General features: G+C 45.0%; 1 protein-coding gene across 5 annotated transcripts in view; it reads right to left on the bottom strand.

Moving 5' to 3' along the window:
- The window catches only part of KCP (kielin cysteine rich BMP regulator), a 193,396-nt gene that overhangs the window by 169,525 nt on the left and 5,884 nt on the right, over positions 1-17,987 (bottom strand). For all 5 annotated transcript variants that reach the window (XM_033958835.1, XM_033958838.1, XM_033958836.1 and 2 more), the window contains exons 2-3: positions 7,600-8,156; positions 4,883-4,955 (exon numbers count right to left, since the gene is read on the bottom strand). In XM_033958835.1, coding sequence (XP_033814726.1) covers positions 4,883-4,955; positions 7,600-8,156 — 630 coding nt within the window. The remainder of the gene's footprint in view (positions 1-4,882; positions 4,956-7,599; positions 8,157-17,987) is intronic.

The following is a 17,987-nucleotide window of genomic DNA, read 5'->3' as shown; positions in this document are numbered from 1 at the left end:
TACCTTTACAGAAGCTATGTTGACTCGGTTTTAGCTGCCCATTTTTTTCGATGTGCTCACAGATGCTGTCTTTAATCAGTGCCTCCATCATCTTTCCCGGGACTGAGGTCAGGCTCACCGGCCTGTAGTTTCCCGGGTCCCCCCTTGCTCCCTTCTTGAAGATGGGCGTGACATTTGCTATTTTCCAATCCTCCGGGATCTCTCCGGTTTTTAAGGATAGGTTGCATATCTGTCGAAGTGGCTCCGCTATTTCGTCTTTTAGTTCCTTGAGTACCCTTGGGTGAATGCCGTCCGGACCTGGCGATTTGTCGCTCTTTAGTCTGTCAATCTGCTTGAGTACATCCTCTTGGCTTACCTCTAAATCGACCAGCTTATCGTCTTGGTCTCCTATTACGATCTCCTCGGGTTCCGGAATGTTGGTTATATTCTCCATCGTGAAGACTGACGTGAAGAACTCATTTAACCTGTCAGCTATCTCTTTCTCTTCTTTTACTACTCCCTTTCTGTCTCCATCGTCCAATGGTCCCACTTCTTCTCTCACCGGTTGCTTCCCCTTGACGTATCTGAAGAACGACTTGAAGTTTGTTGCTTCCTCTGCCAGTCTCTCTTCGTATTCTCTTTTTGCTATTCTAACCACTCGGTGACACTCCTTCTGGTGTTCTTTGTGCACTTTTTGGTTCTCCTCTGTTTGGTCTTTTTTCCATTTTCTGAACAATGCTTTCTTGTCGCTTATCGCCTTCTTCACTGCATTTGTTATCCACACTGGGTTTTTTGTTCTATTTTTTTTGCACCCTTTTCTGAACATGGGGATGGATATGTTTTGCGCTTCGTGCACAGTCTCCTTGAGTAAGGTCCAGGCTTTTTCTACGGATTCCGTCTTCCCTATGTTGCCTTTGAGTTTCTTTCCCACTATTTTCCTCATGGCATCATAATTTCCTTTTTTGAAGTTGAGTGCCATCGTTGTGGTTCTTTTCCCCTTTGTTGATCCAATTTCAAGCCTGCACTGGATCGTGTTGTGATCGCTGTTACCTAGCGGGGGTAATACCGTCACCTCCTTTGCTGGCCCCCCTAGTCCGTTGAAGATTAGGTCAAGAGTGGCATCGCCCCTTGTTGGTTCCTTGACCAGTTGCTCCATGAAACAGTCCCTCGTGACCTCTATGAATTTGGTCTCTCTTGCGCAGTTTGAGTGCCCAATACTCCAGTCTGGAGGAAGGAACAACCAGTGAGATCATCAAGTTTGCAGATGATACAAAACTATGCCGGGCGATCAGATCGCAGGAGGATAGAGAGGAACTCCAGAGCGACTTGTGTCGGTTAGAAACATGGGCGGAGAAATGGCAGATGAAGTTCAATGTGGAGAAATGCAAGGTAATGCATTTAGGCAATAAGAATAAGGAATACGAGTATACAATGTCAGGTGCAACTCTGGGGAAGAGTGAACAAGAAAAGGACCTGGGTGTACTGATAGATAGGACCCTGAAGCCGTCGGCACAATGCGCGGCAGCGGCAAAGAAGGCAAATAGAATGTTGGGCATGATAAAGAAAGGAATCTCGAGTAGATCGGAGAAAGTTATAATGCCGCTTTATAGGGCAATGGTCAGACCACACTTGGAATACTGCGTCCAACATTGGTCTCCCTACCTAAAGAAGGATATAAAACTGCTGGAGAGGGTGCAGAGACGAGCAACAAAACTGGTGAAGGGTATGGAGAAACTGGAATACGAGGATAGACTTATAACACTAGGATTGTTCTCCCTAGAGAAAAGGAGACTGCGTGGGGATATGATCGAGACCTTCAAAATACTGAAAGGAATCGACAAAATAGAGCAGAGAAGATTATTTACATTGTCCAATTTGACACGGACTAGAGGACATGAAATGAAGCTAAGGGGGGACAGGTTCAGGACTAATGTCAGGAAGTTCTGCTTCACTCAGAGAGTGGTTGACGCCTGGAATGCCCTCCCAGAGGAGATTATTGCGGAATCGACCGTCCTAGGCTTCAAGAGCAAACTAGATGCATATCTCCTTAAGAGAGGCATATAAAGATAAGATGGACTATAAATTACGCCAGGGTACACCTGGCAGGGCCTCCGCGTGCGCGGATCGCCGGACTTGATGGACCAAAGGTCTGATCCGGAGATGGCAGTTCTTATGTTCTTATGTTCTTATGTCCCCCATCACCACCACATTTCCGCTTCTGCATACCTGCCTCAGTTCAGCCTCCAGCTCCTGGTCGATTTCTTCCGGTTGTCCAGGTGGGCGGTAGTACAGACCCAATTTAATGTCTGCTCCTGCTCCTCCCTGTAACTTAACCCATAGTGATTCCAAGCCATCCACCCGTACTGTTGTTTCCATCCTGGCTGATGGTATGGAGTCTTTTATGTACAGCGCTATTCCTCCACCCTTTTTATGTGTCCTGTCTCTCTCCTGTATAGTTTGTACCCTGGTATGGCCACATCCCATTGATTGTCCTCAGTCCACCATGTTTCTGTGACTCCAATTATGTCTAGGTCCTTATTGCTGGCAGTGATTTCCAGTTCTCCCATTTTGGCCCTCAGGCTCCTAGCATTTGTGTATAGGCAGTTTAGGACCCAGTTTTTTGTCCTTTTTTGTTTCCCTTGTGCTTTGTTACTACTGTAGTTTTCCTCATGGTTTGCCCGCCCCTGAGCTTCGTCCTCCTCCTGCTGTGTGTGTGTGACGTCCTCTGCCTGTTTCCCCTGCACCTCCTGCTCTCCTAATTCCCACTCAGTCCTGGGCTCTTTTTCACAATGTCTTTGCCCCTCTGGCTCCTGTTGTTCTGTGTTGGTGCCGCTTACCAGGTCCATTTGTGCCCTCGATCCCTGCAATGCATCCTTAGGTCCTTTTTCAACACATACACACTCAGTCCCGAGTCCTCCTTTACAATGTCCCAGTTCAGTATCCTTGTCAGGTACTGATGTCCGATGTGTCGAGGTCAGGTCGACTATCGGCTTTCCTCCTCATTTCCATTGCTTTTAGTGAAAGTAAAACCCAGATGTCTCAATCTGTCCTCCTTACTTCCATTGCTTTTAGTGAAAGTAAAACCCAGATGTCTCAATCTTTCCTCCTCACTTCCATTGCTTTTAGTGAAAGTAAAACCCAGATGTCTCAATCTGTCCTCCTTACTTCCATTGCTTTTAGTGAAAGTAAAACCCAGATGTCTCAATCTGTCCTCCTTACTTCCATTGCTTTTAGTGAAAGTAAAACCCAGATGTCTCAATCTGTTCTCCTTACTTCCATTGCTCTCAACAAAAGTAAAACCCACTGCACCACACTCTTATGTGTATATTTCTATGTACAATTATAGGTGTGTATTCAGCAGCACCGAATCTATGACTCATTTGACATATCTAGATTAGATAATCCAAATTATTTCTCAGACATCCTGCTCAGTATTTTATTTAAATTTTCTATACCATTCTCCCAGGGGAGCTCAGAACAGTTTACATCCCCAAAACTTCTATTAGTGCCCTGGAATGTTGTCACTGCCGTCCAAAACACCAAGAAACCAGCAAAAGTGGAGTTGATGAACTCAAGTTTCATAAAATGAAATATAAAACCCACTCAAAACCAATAACAGCTAGCAGTACTGTCCAATAGTCCCAGGCTAATGTGAATAATTCTTCCTTGGCATATATGATGGCAATTTGCCAAAATTCCGCTGTTACAAATCAGCTGGCAGGTGGTATGGTAAAATAAAAATCAAATGAATAAGAACATAAGAATTGCCGCTGCTGGGTAAGACCAGTGGTCCATCATGCCCAGCAGTCCGCTCACGTGGCGGCCCTCTGGTCAAAGACCAGCACCCTAACTGAGACTAGCCCTACCAGCGCACGTTCTTGTTCAGCAGGAACTTGTCTAACTTTGGCTTGAATCCCTGGAGGGTGTTTTCCTCTATGACAGACTCCGGAAGAGCATTTCAGTTTTCTACCATTCTCTAGGTGAAGAAGAACTTCCTTACGTTCATACGGAATCTCTCCCCTTTCAACTTTAGAGAGTGCCCTCTCGTTCTTCCTACCTTGGAGGGTGAACAACCTATCCTTATCTACTAATTCTATCCCCTTCAGTACTTTGAATGTTTCAATCATGTCTCCTCTCATTCTCCTCTGTTTGAGGGAGAAGAGGCCCAGTTTTTCTAATCTTTCACTGTATGGCAGCTCCTCCAACTCCTTAACCATCTTGGTCGCTCTTCTCTGGACCTTTTCTAGTAGTACCGTGTCCTTCTTCATGTACGGCGACCAGTGCTGTACGCAGTACTCCAGGTAAGGGCATACCATGGCCCGGTACAGCAGCATGATAACCTTCTCCGATCAGAAGGACACTGCTGGCAGGTGATAAAGCATATGAGGAACCAGTTAGATGGAAAGGACTCTACACGGTCCGTGTTTTGGCATGTAGAAATGACTTCATCGGGGGTCCTGTAAAAATATTTATATTTAAAACCCTTAAGGTAAAAGACAATGATGATGATCAGTGAAAAAAAATGAACATGGGAGGTGAGAAATGAAGAAATGTGGATGGAACAAAATGCCGAGCTAAGCAAGTGAAGGTATTGTGTTTATAGATGATGATCAAGAAAAATAGTCTATTTTCAAAGTTCCATTCATCTCAAAAAATTCCTCAAGCAAAATTTGGGGACTGAATTGTCAACAAATGTGAGATTTTCTCCCACAGTTCCAGCACAGTAACTGGTCTGAACAGGGCTCTGAACGGGGAGAGTGATTCATTTTTCAGAGCCCTTTAAAGAAGGAGACTCCATGAGAGAATCTCAGAGGAGCACCAGTTTGGCCTTCAAGGATCACTTTTAATTCTTTAGAATACAGAGTGGTACCGAAGATACCTTACATCACTGGGGTTCTTTTACCTGAACGGTTCTCACAGTGCCAGGGTCGTCGGAGGAATCCACTGGGGGATATCTCAGCCGTCTGCCAGTATCCCTGTAGGGAGAATCAAAACACGACATTATCTGGGACTTGCTCGTATACAAGATCAGAAAAATTCATATGAGAAACAAAGACTTGATAGGGACCATGTCAGTGTTGCCACGATCTCCCGTTTGTCCCATGAAAGGCAAAATTTCACATTACAGAAGATGGGATGTGGAGACATCATGTATGAGTGGATGGAAGGAAAGCAAGAATAAGTCACAACTAATGATGGATGTTCCAGTTGTAAAAGGGTAACAGGTGGATTCCACGGGGACTTCGCTTGGATCTCTGGGTATCAGTAATCCAAAAAGGAGGAATGAACCCGTTAGACCTGAATGTACATTGTTGTGATACAATATATAAGAAATAAAAATAAAAAAAAGTGTGGGTGCACCAACATTGCCCAGAATGGTGCTTAGGGTGATTCTATAAAGGGCACTCGTCACGTAGAATTACACTTAGCGCTTGTACACGAGACTAACATTTAGGTGCACCATTTAGACCAGTGAATGGCGCAAACTGTATGCTGCGGCACCGCACATGCTCGGAGGTCATCCAGCATGGCCCCAAGCTCAGGGAAAATGAGATGAGGTTCGTGTGAGGCGGGGTGGGATGGGGCAGGGCTTCGGGTGGAGCGGGGCGGGGTTGTGGGTGTGCCATGGAAAAACATTTGCTCCGTTACCGTGCCGGAGCAAAAAAAAAAAAAAGTTTGCGGGACACAGATTTAGACTAATGAAAACCAGGTCTAAATACCTGTGCTTAAGTTGTGCGCAGATTAGATGTAACCTATAATACTGTGCCTAACTTTTAGGAATGCCCACGATCTGCCCAAGCTCCTCCTCTGACCACGCCCCCTTTTGAGAGACATGCATTAGAATTTACACACATCACTTTATAGAAGGCGCTTAGTAAGGTGTCCACGTAACTTCTAATTACTGTCAATTAGCTTCAATTATTAGGTATTAATTGCCAATTATCAGTGCTGATTCACTTGTTAAACAATTAGGCCCGTATTCTATAAATGGCGCCTTAACTTAGATACTGGTAGGTGTCCTACCAGCGCCTACGTTAAGTGCAAATCGCCACTGAAAAGACCTTGTAAAAGAATTTTCAAGGCGCCTATGAAAGGGCACCGGCATTGCGCCTACAAAGGCGCTTTATGATGCCTAACCCCACTGTAGGCGTGGCTAATGCCGGAAGTGGTGTTAGGCAGCATAAAGTTTCTCCGTAGGCGCGGTTCACATCAAAGGTAGACGACGTAAATATAGGCCTTGAAAACCCTACCCAGCATTTCCGGTGCCTACCTTTCCCGAAGGTGTGATTCTCTAAATGCGAAGTCATGTAACTGACACGCGATCAACAGCCGCTTTTACGGTGGCCGCCGACAATGGCACCATTTAGGGAATCCGGGCCTTAAGCTGTGTGCACAAATTACCGCTGTGCACAGATTTGCATGCACCACTTGGATTGAACCACTATACAGAATCCAGGTCAAAGTGCTTATTTTGGGGCACCAGAATTGTGGCATCCTATATAGAGAATTTTTATTTATTATTTCGATTTTTATCCTGTTTTCCCAGAAGCTCTGAACGGGTTACAATTTGACATTCACAATCAATTTAAGAACAGAATAGTCATGACAACAATTAGGTTACATTTAGACAATTACAGAATTATTCGAAAGTCCAGCCTAGTCATAGCAATGAGTAATTGGAGAGTAAATTGAGGAAGCTGTTCAGTTGAGGCCTATTGTTGGAAGAGGAAGGTCTTTATTGCCCCTAATATTGGCCCTTTTCTGCCATCATGTTCTATGTTTCTATGTTTATTCACACACCTATTTATGCCTTCCAGAAAGTCTAGTAGATTAACTAAACTAAACTAAACTAAAACTTAAGTTTACAGACCGTATCTTCCCTATGCAGATAGAGCTTGGCTCGGTTTACAGTAAGATTAATAATAACAAAGATAAAAGAGGAAAGGACGGGATTTACAATTTTGAAAATAACCAAGTGTTCAGATATTTGCAAAATATTTGAAGAGAGCCCAGATCTCGCAACTGTAAAGGAATATTATTCCATAAATCAGCCCCTTTGTGAAGGGATTACACGGGGCTGGAGAGGAGTTACACTTGATCTTACAGGGTGAAGGAAGGGAACGTGAATAATGCAACAGGTTGCAGGTCTGAGAGGGTATCGCACAAAGGATGAGGGGGAAGAGAGGAATATGTGGTGAGGGGATGAGAAAAGGCAGGAAGAGAGACGTGGAGTGGTGGCATGATAAGGATCATGCCAATAATTAGTTTAGCACTCCATGAGAACTGAGCAAACATGACAGCATATCACAAAATGAAAAAGCGCCCTCAAGAAACACTACTTGATGCCCCAGAAGTTCCCTATCTGGACAAGCAAAAGGCTGCTTCATGCTTGGTGAGCTGGTTGCTTGGTTTGCATCCACTGAGAATCGTCCTCTTCGGACCTTCTACACCTCTAATCCCCAGCTTCCCAAATAATGCTGCAAACTGTGTTTCTGAAATGTATCAAACTGTAGTCATTAGAAGGCCTTGTCTGTCCTCCATTTTGTACCTACACTATACCTATTTTGACATCTCAAAAGTTGAAAAATATGAAGGTGAACAGAACGAGGTGATTCTTACCAGGAATTTGCTCACTTTATCTCCAGGCATACTGGCGAATGTGATCTCAAGATCCAAAGGAAGGATCAGGCTAAGCATCCCCTCCCCATCGTTCTTTTCAAAGATAATGGCCTCTTCACAGTCCACAAACAGAGTCATCTTGTGATTCTCCAGGTTCAAGGCCACTCGAGCCCACTTGGATTCGGCAAAGGGAGTCCCACCTGGGAAGAGAATGGAGGCTGGATCCATGGTCTGTGCACTACGATACTCCAGTCGCAGCTGGTTTGAGCGGGTGCTGGAGATCAGCTGGAGAAGTGGCCGTCCATCTCTTTTCATGGCCCCTGGGGAGACGAAGGAGATGATTGTGCCTTCGTTATTCTTGGCTTGTTTGGCCACAAAGTGGAAGCCAATGGAACTCTGCATCGTGGACAGCAGGTAGACAGAATAATCCCATGGAAGAATCAGATGAGGGACCCGAGGGCGGAATTTCCAAGCTGGGACTTCAGGCTCCAGTCCTCGGGCCTTGCTGACTCCTCTGATAGATCGAGTAACATTAAGAGCCTCCAGCAAGTCAATGACTGAGAAAACAAAGGAGATTAATATGTAAGTTAGTTCATTGTTTACACACCAGGACAAAGGTCAAAAAGGAGGGCAACTGAATGGAGTCTTAGCCGCTAATAAGACAACCATACAAAGATGAGCAATATGAACAGTAGAATCAACCAAGGTCTAATACCCTCAGATAAACAGCTGAATGTTGGACAAATAACTTGCTCGGCCTTAAGGCTGTTTCAACATTAGGTCTTAGCTTTAGTAATATACTGATGTCTCTCTATAATACATTTTAATGCTCACAAATGATAAGGCAGGGCCTGCCATGAGTAATTAGAGCCAAATTAATCTTTCTGTTATTTAGAGAGCCAGGAGAGAGTACGAATGTTCCAATCACTCCATCCTTGAACGCAACCTTCCGGAGGAGGCAAAGGAAATCGTTTTTACCAGTGTTTGCTCAAATTGTTGGGAATCTTTCACATGTTCAGTTACTATTCATAGGTCGCTATGCAGGGAAATGAGTGGAAACAGGATTCTATGAATGATGGATGGGGGTCGGGGTGGGGGGTCCCAGTATGGCACCTCTTATGTTCTTATTGCCCTTTTCTGTACTTTTTCTAATTCTCTATCTTTGAGTGGGTTCTAGGTCAGTAAACACCCGAACATTTTCCACCAGACAGTTCCCACTCACCAATTCCCACCTGGAAAATTACCACTTAGGTCAATTCCCACCTACTCATAATGGACTATTCTCCTCCACGACTATACACATAACCAATGATTTTAAAAAAAACAACAACCCCCAAACAAACCCCTTACTCTAACACTCGGAATCTCCCTCTAACCCAGTGGTCTCAAACTTGCGGCCCGGAGACCACATGCGGCCCGCCAGGTACTATTTTGAGCCCTCGGTATGTTTATCATAATCACAAAAGTAAAATAAAACCGTTTCTTGATCATATATCTCTTTAGCTATAAATTACAAAATTATTATTAAGACTTAGCCAAAAGAAAAGATTTATAAACTATAAAGAGTTTTACCACATGCAAAATTGTAATTTCTTTAATAAGACATTAACTATTTTTTTCTGAGGCCCTCCAAGTACCTACAAATCCAAAATGTGGCCCTGCAAAGGGTTTGAGTTTGAGACCACTGGCCTATAGGAAGAGGAGATGCAAATGTTAAGAGCCTTAGCCAATAGGGAGAGGAGTAGTGGATGCTGTGGATAGGCCATTTGGCCTTTATCTGCCATCATGTTACTATGTTTCCATAAGACACACACCAAAAAGTATTCCAATAAATGCTCACTACTATGGAGAAGAATAGTCTAGAGATAAGACAAAGTAGTTATTTGGAGAAAAGACCTCAGTTTCCTCATCAAGAGGTCTCTATGTCTGCCGTATACAACTTAAAGCAGCATAGGAGAAAACATCCCAGGTCAGAAAAACTCCACTACATGCTACTAGTTTAATAACTATTAATCGAAATCAAAAAAGAACTAGTAGTAAGAAAAAACTTATCTCTCAACGTCTCAATTCTCCAGGTGAGACAAGAATCCAGTTGGATTATATAGAAATGTCACAGTAATCTTCGTCCATTAAGGGGGTCTTAATGGACGAAGATTACTGTGACATTTCTATATAATCCAACTGGATTCTTGTCTCACCTGGAGAATTGAGACGTTGAGAGATAAGTTTTTTCTTACTACTAGTTCTTTTTTGATTTCGATTAATAGTTATTAAACTAGTAGCATGTAGTGGAGTTTTTCTGACCTGGGATGTTTTCTCCTATGCTGCTTTAAGTTGTATACGGCAGACATAGAGACCTCTTGATGAGGAAACTGAGGTCTTTTCTCCAAATAACTACTTTGTCTTATCTCTAGACTATTCTTCTCCATAGTAGTGAGCATTTATTGGAATACTTTTTGGTGTGTGTCTTATTTATATTCCATTTGCTATTATATATTTTTTTGTCAAAACTATGTTTCCATAACCATAAAGTTCTATGACATCACAATGCAGGTGTAAAGAGCCTTAGCCTATAGCAGTGGTCTCAAACTCGCAGCCCGCCAGGTACTATTTTGAGGCCTTCAGTATATTTATCATAATCACAAAAGTAAACTAAAACAGTTTCTTGATCATATGTCTCTTTAGCTATAAATGACAATATTATTATTAAGACAGCCAAAAGAAAAGATTTATAAACTATAAAGAGTTTTACCTCATGCAAAATTGTCATTTCTTTAATAAGACATTAACTATTTCTTCTGAAGCCCTCCAAGTACCTACAAATCCAAAATGTGGCCCTGCAAAGGGTTGGAGTTTGAGACCACCGCTCTAACCCTAGCACTCAGGGTGTGCACACAGTACAGGCACATCCAAAGCAGTACCTGGAAGAGAGAACTGTCTGGGGGAGGGGGAATGTTCAGGTGGGAACTGTCCAGGTGGCTACTGACCTGATATACTTTGAGAGGTGATAACAATCGAGTTCCTGTTAAAGAGCAGGGCCAGAATTTAAACAGAGGATGGCTTTGGGCCTGATTTATCAAGATTTTTTTTCCCACAAAAATATCACTGGAGAAATTTCTTAGGAGTAAATTAGATCATGAGGTGAATTATTTTGAATTGATTCCTGAGAGCCTAATGATTTATAGCCGCAAACTAGAAGCTAGGGCTCAAAGCCTGCTTCATTCATTGACTCTCCTTGTGATCATAGAAACATAGAAAGATGGCGGCAGAAAAGGGCTACAGCCCATCAAGTCTGCCCACTCTACTGACCCACCCCATTAAGTCTGAGTGCTGATGACTTAGTTCCTTAGCTCGACCCTCGTAGGGATCCCATGTGGATGTCCCATTTATTCTTAAAGTCGGAGCACGCTGGTGGCCTTGATCACCTGCACTGGAAGTTTGTTCCAGTGATCCACCACCCTTTCTGTGAAGAAGTACTTCCTGGTGTCACCACTAAATTTCCCTCCTCTGAGTTTAAGCGGGTGCCCCCTTGTGACCGAGGGTCCCTTGGGAACGAATATGTCGTTTTCCACCTCGACACGACCTGTGACATATTTAAATGTCTCAATCATGTCACCCCTTTCCCTGCGCTCCTCTAGAATATAGAGCTGCAATTTGCCCAGTCTTTCTTCGTATGAGAGACCCTTGAGTCCAGAGACCATTCTAGTGGCCATCCGCTGGACCGACTCGGCTCGAAGCACATCTTTACGGTAATGTGGCCTCCAGAATTGCACACAGTATTCCAGATGAGGTCTCACCATGGTTCTGGTCATGGATCTTAACTCTCAATCGCCTAATTTATTTTGTAAGTCCTCTGGGAGCAGAGAATTACCTACTGTACCTGAATGTTATTTATCTTCTACTGACCAGGCATGAGTTAAATCTAAGTAAATAAATGTCTACTCCATATACTTTTCAAACATAGCACAGTACAGTACAGTATGGTCTACATCATAAGGCGTACAGGGACAGGCTTAAAGATCTCACTATGTATACTTTGGAGGAAAGGCGGAAGAGGGGAGATATGATAGAGATGTTTAAATACTGATGTGGTGTAAATGCGCATGAGTCGAGTCTCTTTCATTTGAAAGGAAGCTCCAGAATGAGAGGGCATAGGATGAAGTTGAGGCGATAGGCTCAGGAGTAATCTAAAGAAATACATTTTTTTTAATAGAAAGGGTGGTAAATGTGTGGAATAGTCTCCCAGTAGAGTTTGTGGAAACAAAGACTGTGTCTGAATTCAAGAAAGCATGGGACAGGCACATGGGATCTCTTGGGGAGAGGAGGAGGAGGATGGGCAGACTGGATAGGCCATTTGGCCTTTATCTGTCACCATGTTTCTATGTTTTTATAACCATAAAGCTCTATGACCTCACAATGCAAGTGTTAAGAGCCTTAACCTATAACCATAAAGCTTTATGATCTCACAATGCAAGTGTTAAGAGCCTCACTCCTATAGGAAGAGGAGAAGCAAATGTTAAGAGCTGTAGCCAATAGGGAGAAGAGGAGATAGTGGATGTTGCAGATGGGCAGACTGGATGGGACGTTTGGCCTTTATCTGCCATTGTGTTTCTATCAGGATCTAATCAGAGCTCTTATAACCAAACTGATGCTCAGAGAAGCACAAGAATGGGGTGGAAGGGAGGGAGGGTGAGTTTGGAGTTGGACGGTACCAGAAAGAAGATAATCTATGTCCTGGAAGGTAGAAAGTGTCTTTCTGAAACTTTTTTTTTTTTTCAAAAAAACAAAAACAAACTGAAAAATTCTTTAAAAATGCACAGAAAAGGGACAGGGATTTGCGATGAAGTAACAATTCAGGAAAGAGGTGCAAGAACTTGGTTACCGGTGAAAAGAGAGGTGATAGGAGAGAGTCTCTTGCTATACAGACAGAGGTGGAGGAGAGCTGGGTGCTTGCTATGAAACGAGATGTGGAGGACAGCTTAGTCATAGACAAGGCTGTACAAAGCATTCTGGGATATGTAGTCCATGCACTGCATGACCCAGAATGTTTGACCTGGGAAATTAAAACTCCAGACCAGGCCAGGTTGCTTCTAGCTGTGAGGTTTCTTCCTGTGACTCAGATTGTGCTGGAACTGACATCTGTAGTAGAGAATGACACGGTGACGGTTTACCCGCGGCCACCGCATTTAAGCCGCGGGTCACCGCCGAAAACGGGGAGGAAAACTAGCAGTCGCTGCGGTGACGGGGACAAGGCCATTCACCGACCGCGGAAACGGTGAACAGGTTTGTCCCCGCGGGCCAATGTACCCCCTTCTAGGAACCGCTATTTACCTGTGTTTCACCGTGCTCCTCATTTGTCAGATCAACCCTTCCTGCCAATCGCAGCAGAAGGGTACCCAACCCCTCCTGCCGGTCCTCCCAATGGCCTCCCCTAAGATCGCCGGCAGGAGGGTACCCAACCCCTCCTGCTGGACCCCCCCCCAACGAACCCTCCCACCCCGGAACCCCCTTAGTCTTACTTTCCAAGTTGGACCGGACAGCTCCTCGCTCGTCTGGCCAGCAGGCCTGCCTCCGTCCAAATGAGGCGGGCCCGCCCCTCCCCTCCCCTGCCTCCCAATGGCCTCCCCTAAGATCGCCGGCAGGAGGGTACCCAACCCCTCCTGCTGGACCCCCCCTCAACGAACCCTCCCACCCCGGAACCCCCTTAGTCTTACTTTTCAAGTTGGACCGGACAGCTCCTCGCTCGTCTGGCCAGCAGGCCTGCCTCCGTCCAAATGAGGCGGGCCCGCCCCTCCCCTCCCCTGCCTAACCCACAGGATCCTAGGGCCTGATTGGCCCAAGCACCTAAGGCCCCTCCTATAGCGGGAGTGGCTTTAGGTGCCTAGACCAATCAGGCCCTAGGATCCTGTGGGTTGGGCAGGGTAGGGGCGGGCCCGCCTCATTTGGACGGAGGCAGGCCTGCTGGCCAGACGAGCGAGGAGCTGTCCGGTCCAACTTGAAAAGTAAGACTAAGGGGGTTCCGGGGTGGGAGGGTTCGTTGGGGGGGGGTCCAGCAGGAGGGGTTGGGTACCCTCCTGCCGGCGATCTTAGGGGAGGCCATCGGGAGGCAGGGGAGGGGAGGGTAGGGGCGGGCCCGCCTCATTTGGACGGAGGCAGGCCTGCTGGCCAGACGAGCGAGGAGCTGTCCGGTCCAACTTGAAAAGTAAGACTAAGGGGGTTCCGGGGTGGGAGGGTTCGTTGGGGGGGGTCCAGCAGGAGGGGTTGGGTACCCTCCTGCCGGCGATCTTAGGGGAGGCCATTGGGAGGACCGGCAGGAGGGGTTGGGTACCCTTCTGCTGCGATTGTCGGGAGGGCCGTTGGGGGGGTCTACAGGAGGGGTTGGGTGCCCTCCTGCCGTGATCGCTGGGGGGAGGGGAGACTTGCAGCCGTAGCCGCGGTCACTATGCTAATCACGGCAGGGAGATCTTTGCCGCGATTAGGTACAGCGGCCGCGTCTACTTACCATATAGGCTAACATTGTAAGCATTTAAAGTACATGTTGTGTTTGTTTTTGCATTGCTAGCCCCAGGGGTGGTGGAAGATTAGTGATTGAAAAACTGTATGAAAAATAACTATTTTAAATTTAGTGATCAAAATGTGTCAGTTTTGAGAATTTTTATTAATTAATTTTTTCTCTGCGTGTTTTGTTTTTGTATAGTTATTAACTAATATTTAACTAAGTTTTAAAGTTTTAAAGAATGTTTCCTTTATACGTAAATAAAGAAAAGTGAATGGGATTGCAGTGGCGGTGAGACGGGGTTGGTGAGACGGGGACGGGGCGGTGACGGGGATGGTGAGACGGGGACGGGGCGGTGACGGGGACCAATTTTTTCACCGTGTCATTCTCTAATCTGTAGCAATACATACTTTTCAGTATATTGTTATGAGTTATTTTGTCATTCTCAGAGAGCTCAGACCTCAGGCCATGTCTGCTTGCCATATCTCTCCATCTTTCCTCATTGACTATAAACATATTTTCCTTTTCTGTGTGCGTTCTGGCGGGTGACCAACTCTGACATCTGAGTCTATAACACACACACTTTGGACCATGGGGCTTTGAACTTACAATTTAGAAAGTCAAATGGCCAGGGGTCTCCCCCACCCACCACAATTCTCATCCCAGAGAAGATGAAAGGCCAAATTAGCTAAAACATGCTGTTTTTGCCTCTGCTCCCGGCATCAGTAAAACCGCCTCCAGTCCTCTCTGTCAGAGAATAAAATATATGCCAGAGGTCTAGGCTTGTACAGAAGGAAGCCGAGAGCACAGTTTTATGTTTAAAGCAGAGAACTGTGACCTGAGATCCCTCATCTTACAAAAGTCAGCAAGCCTCTCTGTTCACACACGTCCTCTTATACCATAATGTGAGTGTCTAAGTGTACATGTTATTTGCACACTCAGATTCTATAGGTTCTTGAACTATCAGAAGACCTCACATTAAGATGAAGAATTTCAAAGATCTGTTTTAAAAAATCCTATGAACAAAGCAATAGTCCAATAAAAAGGGGGAGGGGTGGCCACTACAGAACAAAGATAACTTGTGGTTATATAAAACAGTAGCATTAAGTATGCATTTAAGAAGGCCACATCAGACTAAATAAACAGGTTGAACTGATAATAGATAGCAGAGGTTAAAACGAACATAAGAATTGCCGCTGCTGGGTCAGACCAGTGGTCCATCGTGCCCAGAAGTCCGCTCACGCGGTGACCCTCTGGTCAAAGACCAGCACCCTAACTGAGACTAGCCCTACCTGCGTACGTTCCGGTTCAGCAGGAACTTGTCTAACTTTGCCGTGAATCCCCGGAGGGTGTTTTCCCCTATAATAGCGTTCCAGTTTTCTACCACTCTCTGAGTGAAGAAGAACTTCCTTATCTTCGTACGGAATCTATCCCCTTTCAGTTTTAGAGAGTGCCCTCTCGTTCTCCCTACCTTGGAGAGGGTGAACAACCTGTCCGTATCTACTAAGTCTATTCCCTTCAGGACCTTGAATGTTTCGATCATGTCCCCTCTCAATCTCCTCTGCTCGAGGGAGAAGAGGCCCAGTTTCTCTAATCTGTCGCTGTACGGCAACTCCTCCAGCCCCTTAACCATCTTAGTCGATCTTCTCTGGACCCTTTTGAGTAGTACCTTGTCCTTCTTCATGTACGGTGGGTGAACCGCTAAATCTCTCAAAGGATTCGAAGCAGTTTACGAAACAATTAAATTGACTTAAGTAATGGCCAAAAATCTAATCAGGTACTTTGAATTTCCCTCTCTGTCCCAAACATAAGAAAGTTTTTCTTCACCCAGAGAGTGGTAGAAAACTGGAACGCTCTTCTGGAGGCTGTTATAGGAGGAAACACCCTCCAGGGATTCACGACAAAAAGTTGGACAAGTTCCTGCTGAACCGGAACGTACGCAGGTAAGGCTAGACTCAGTGGATATCCTGAAAACCTAACCTGCCTGTGGCTCTCAAGGACCGGAATTGGCTACTCCTGTACTAGATGCATTTGCCTCATTGAAAGAAAATGTGTCAAAAAAGTGCGGAATAACTTGTATGTTTCATGTCTCCACATCGTCTTTTTGGTTGGGCTGAGAACTTTTCAGCAGACCCTGGTATTGTGTTGTCATAATGCCTCATTCCACCAATGCCTAAGAGCCAGCCTCATCAGTGATGTCACAATGGCTTGGTTTCTCTGTACTTGTGCCCGTTTACTAGGTCAGGGTTAGGCAATTTCGGTCCTCGAGAGCCACAGGCAGGTCCGGTTTTCAGGATATCCACAATAAAAAATGCCCGAGATAGATTTGCATCTCAAGGAGGCACTGCAAGCAGATCCTGTCCTATTAATTCTCTTTCTTACACTCCTCTTAAAGTCATTCAATTTGTACCTTTGCTTAACCTTTTGTAAACCGCATAGAACTTCACGGTATTGCAGTATATAAGCTGTTATTATTATTATTATTATTATCCATCTCATACATTTTCAATCCTGAAAACCGGACCTGCCTGTGGCTCTTGAGGACCAGAATTTCCTAGCCCTGCCATAGACAAAACCACTCCAAGAACACGGCAAGAGTTTTTTCCTGCTCCTGGAGAGCCGCTGACCTTACTCGTTCTGAAAGCGCCTCAAAATGGCATTCAACCAACAGCTCATCTGAGCCAAACATTTTACAGACCGACATACCTGCCAAGATTTCACTGCTCTCATGAGAAAGAAGGGATATGTGATATTGTGATTCTCTCGCTTACGCAGACTGGAGTTAGGGGATGATTAGGACGAGAAAGCGAAATGGGATTGTAATGTTTTGGTTAAAATGAGCACATTGGCCTGCCTAGGAGGTAAAAGTTGCATTGCTGGACTGATTTGTTACTGTTTCCGCCAGGGCATTTCAGATCTAACCTGCCTGTGTAATGCCAGGCTCAAGGCAGAGGAATTAAAGGCAAGAACTGGCCAGGGAGGGGAGTTGAACCCTGCTACTGCAGAGGCTTCTTGTAAGCAAAAAAGGCACCAGTGCATCATTTTCTGAGAAAAGACAGCACATGAAGAGCTGCAGCTCTTTGCCTATAGGTCAGGAGCTCTCAACCTAATCTTCGGGACAACATCTAACTTGTCAGGTTTTCAGGATGCCCACACTGCATACAGTGTGTATAGGACATGCAAATTTACCTCGTGTATATTCATTGTGGATATCCTGAAAACCTGACTGCAAAACCCCTGCTATAGGGAACCCCAGCCCAAGCTGCTTAATGAAACAGTTGTTGGGGGAGATGATGCAACTGCTTCAAAGTCCAAACTTCAATGACTACTAAATACTCATCTTCAGGAAATAGCTTGCATTTTATTAAAAATCTTCATGTGAATAGATTCATTAGCCTTATAAAAGTAGATAAGTTCCTAAAAGATAAGGGGATTGAGGGTTACAGATAAAAAGAAGAGGTAGGTTACAGAAATGGACAGGAACCACATTACAGGTCATAGACCTGATGGGCTGCCGCGGGAGCGGACCGCTGGGCGCGATGGACCAATGGTCTGACCCAGTGGTGGCAACTTCTTATGTTCTTAGAGCCTCTACCCAACTATTTTGATTTCTTTCATTACCTAAATGTTGTTTCTAACAGGCTAACAGTTCATTTCTACTGACTGTTATATGTTGTGTCAGAGGTAAGAATGTGCCTCTCAGGTACCAACCATTATTTAGGATAAACTGCTAAATTCATTCCTACGACAGCCAGCCTCACATGTGGAAGCAGGAAATCCGCGAGGGTCCCGGATCTCCCGAACAAGACCCATTAACCTTCCACATATTACCCTGATGAGAGCCAAATGAAAGAGTATACAAAAAGTGTGTGCATGACAGGCCCTTAATGAA

Source organism: Geotrypetes seraphini, chromosome 9 (genome assembly GCF_902459505.1).
Source record: "Geotrypetes seraphini chromosome 9, aGeoSer1.1, whole genome shotgun sequence".
Classification (NCBI taxonomy): Eukaryota; Metazoa; Chordata; class Amphibia; order Gymnophiona; family Dermophiidae; genus Geotrypetes; species Geotrypetes seraphini.
This window is presented reverse-complemented; position numbering and strand designations above follow the sequence as displayed.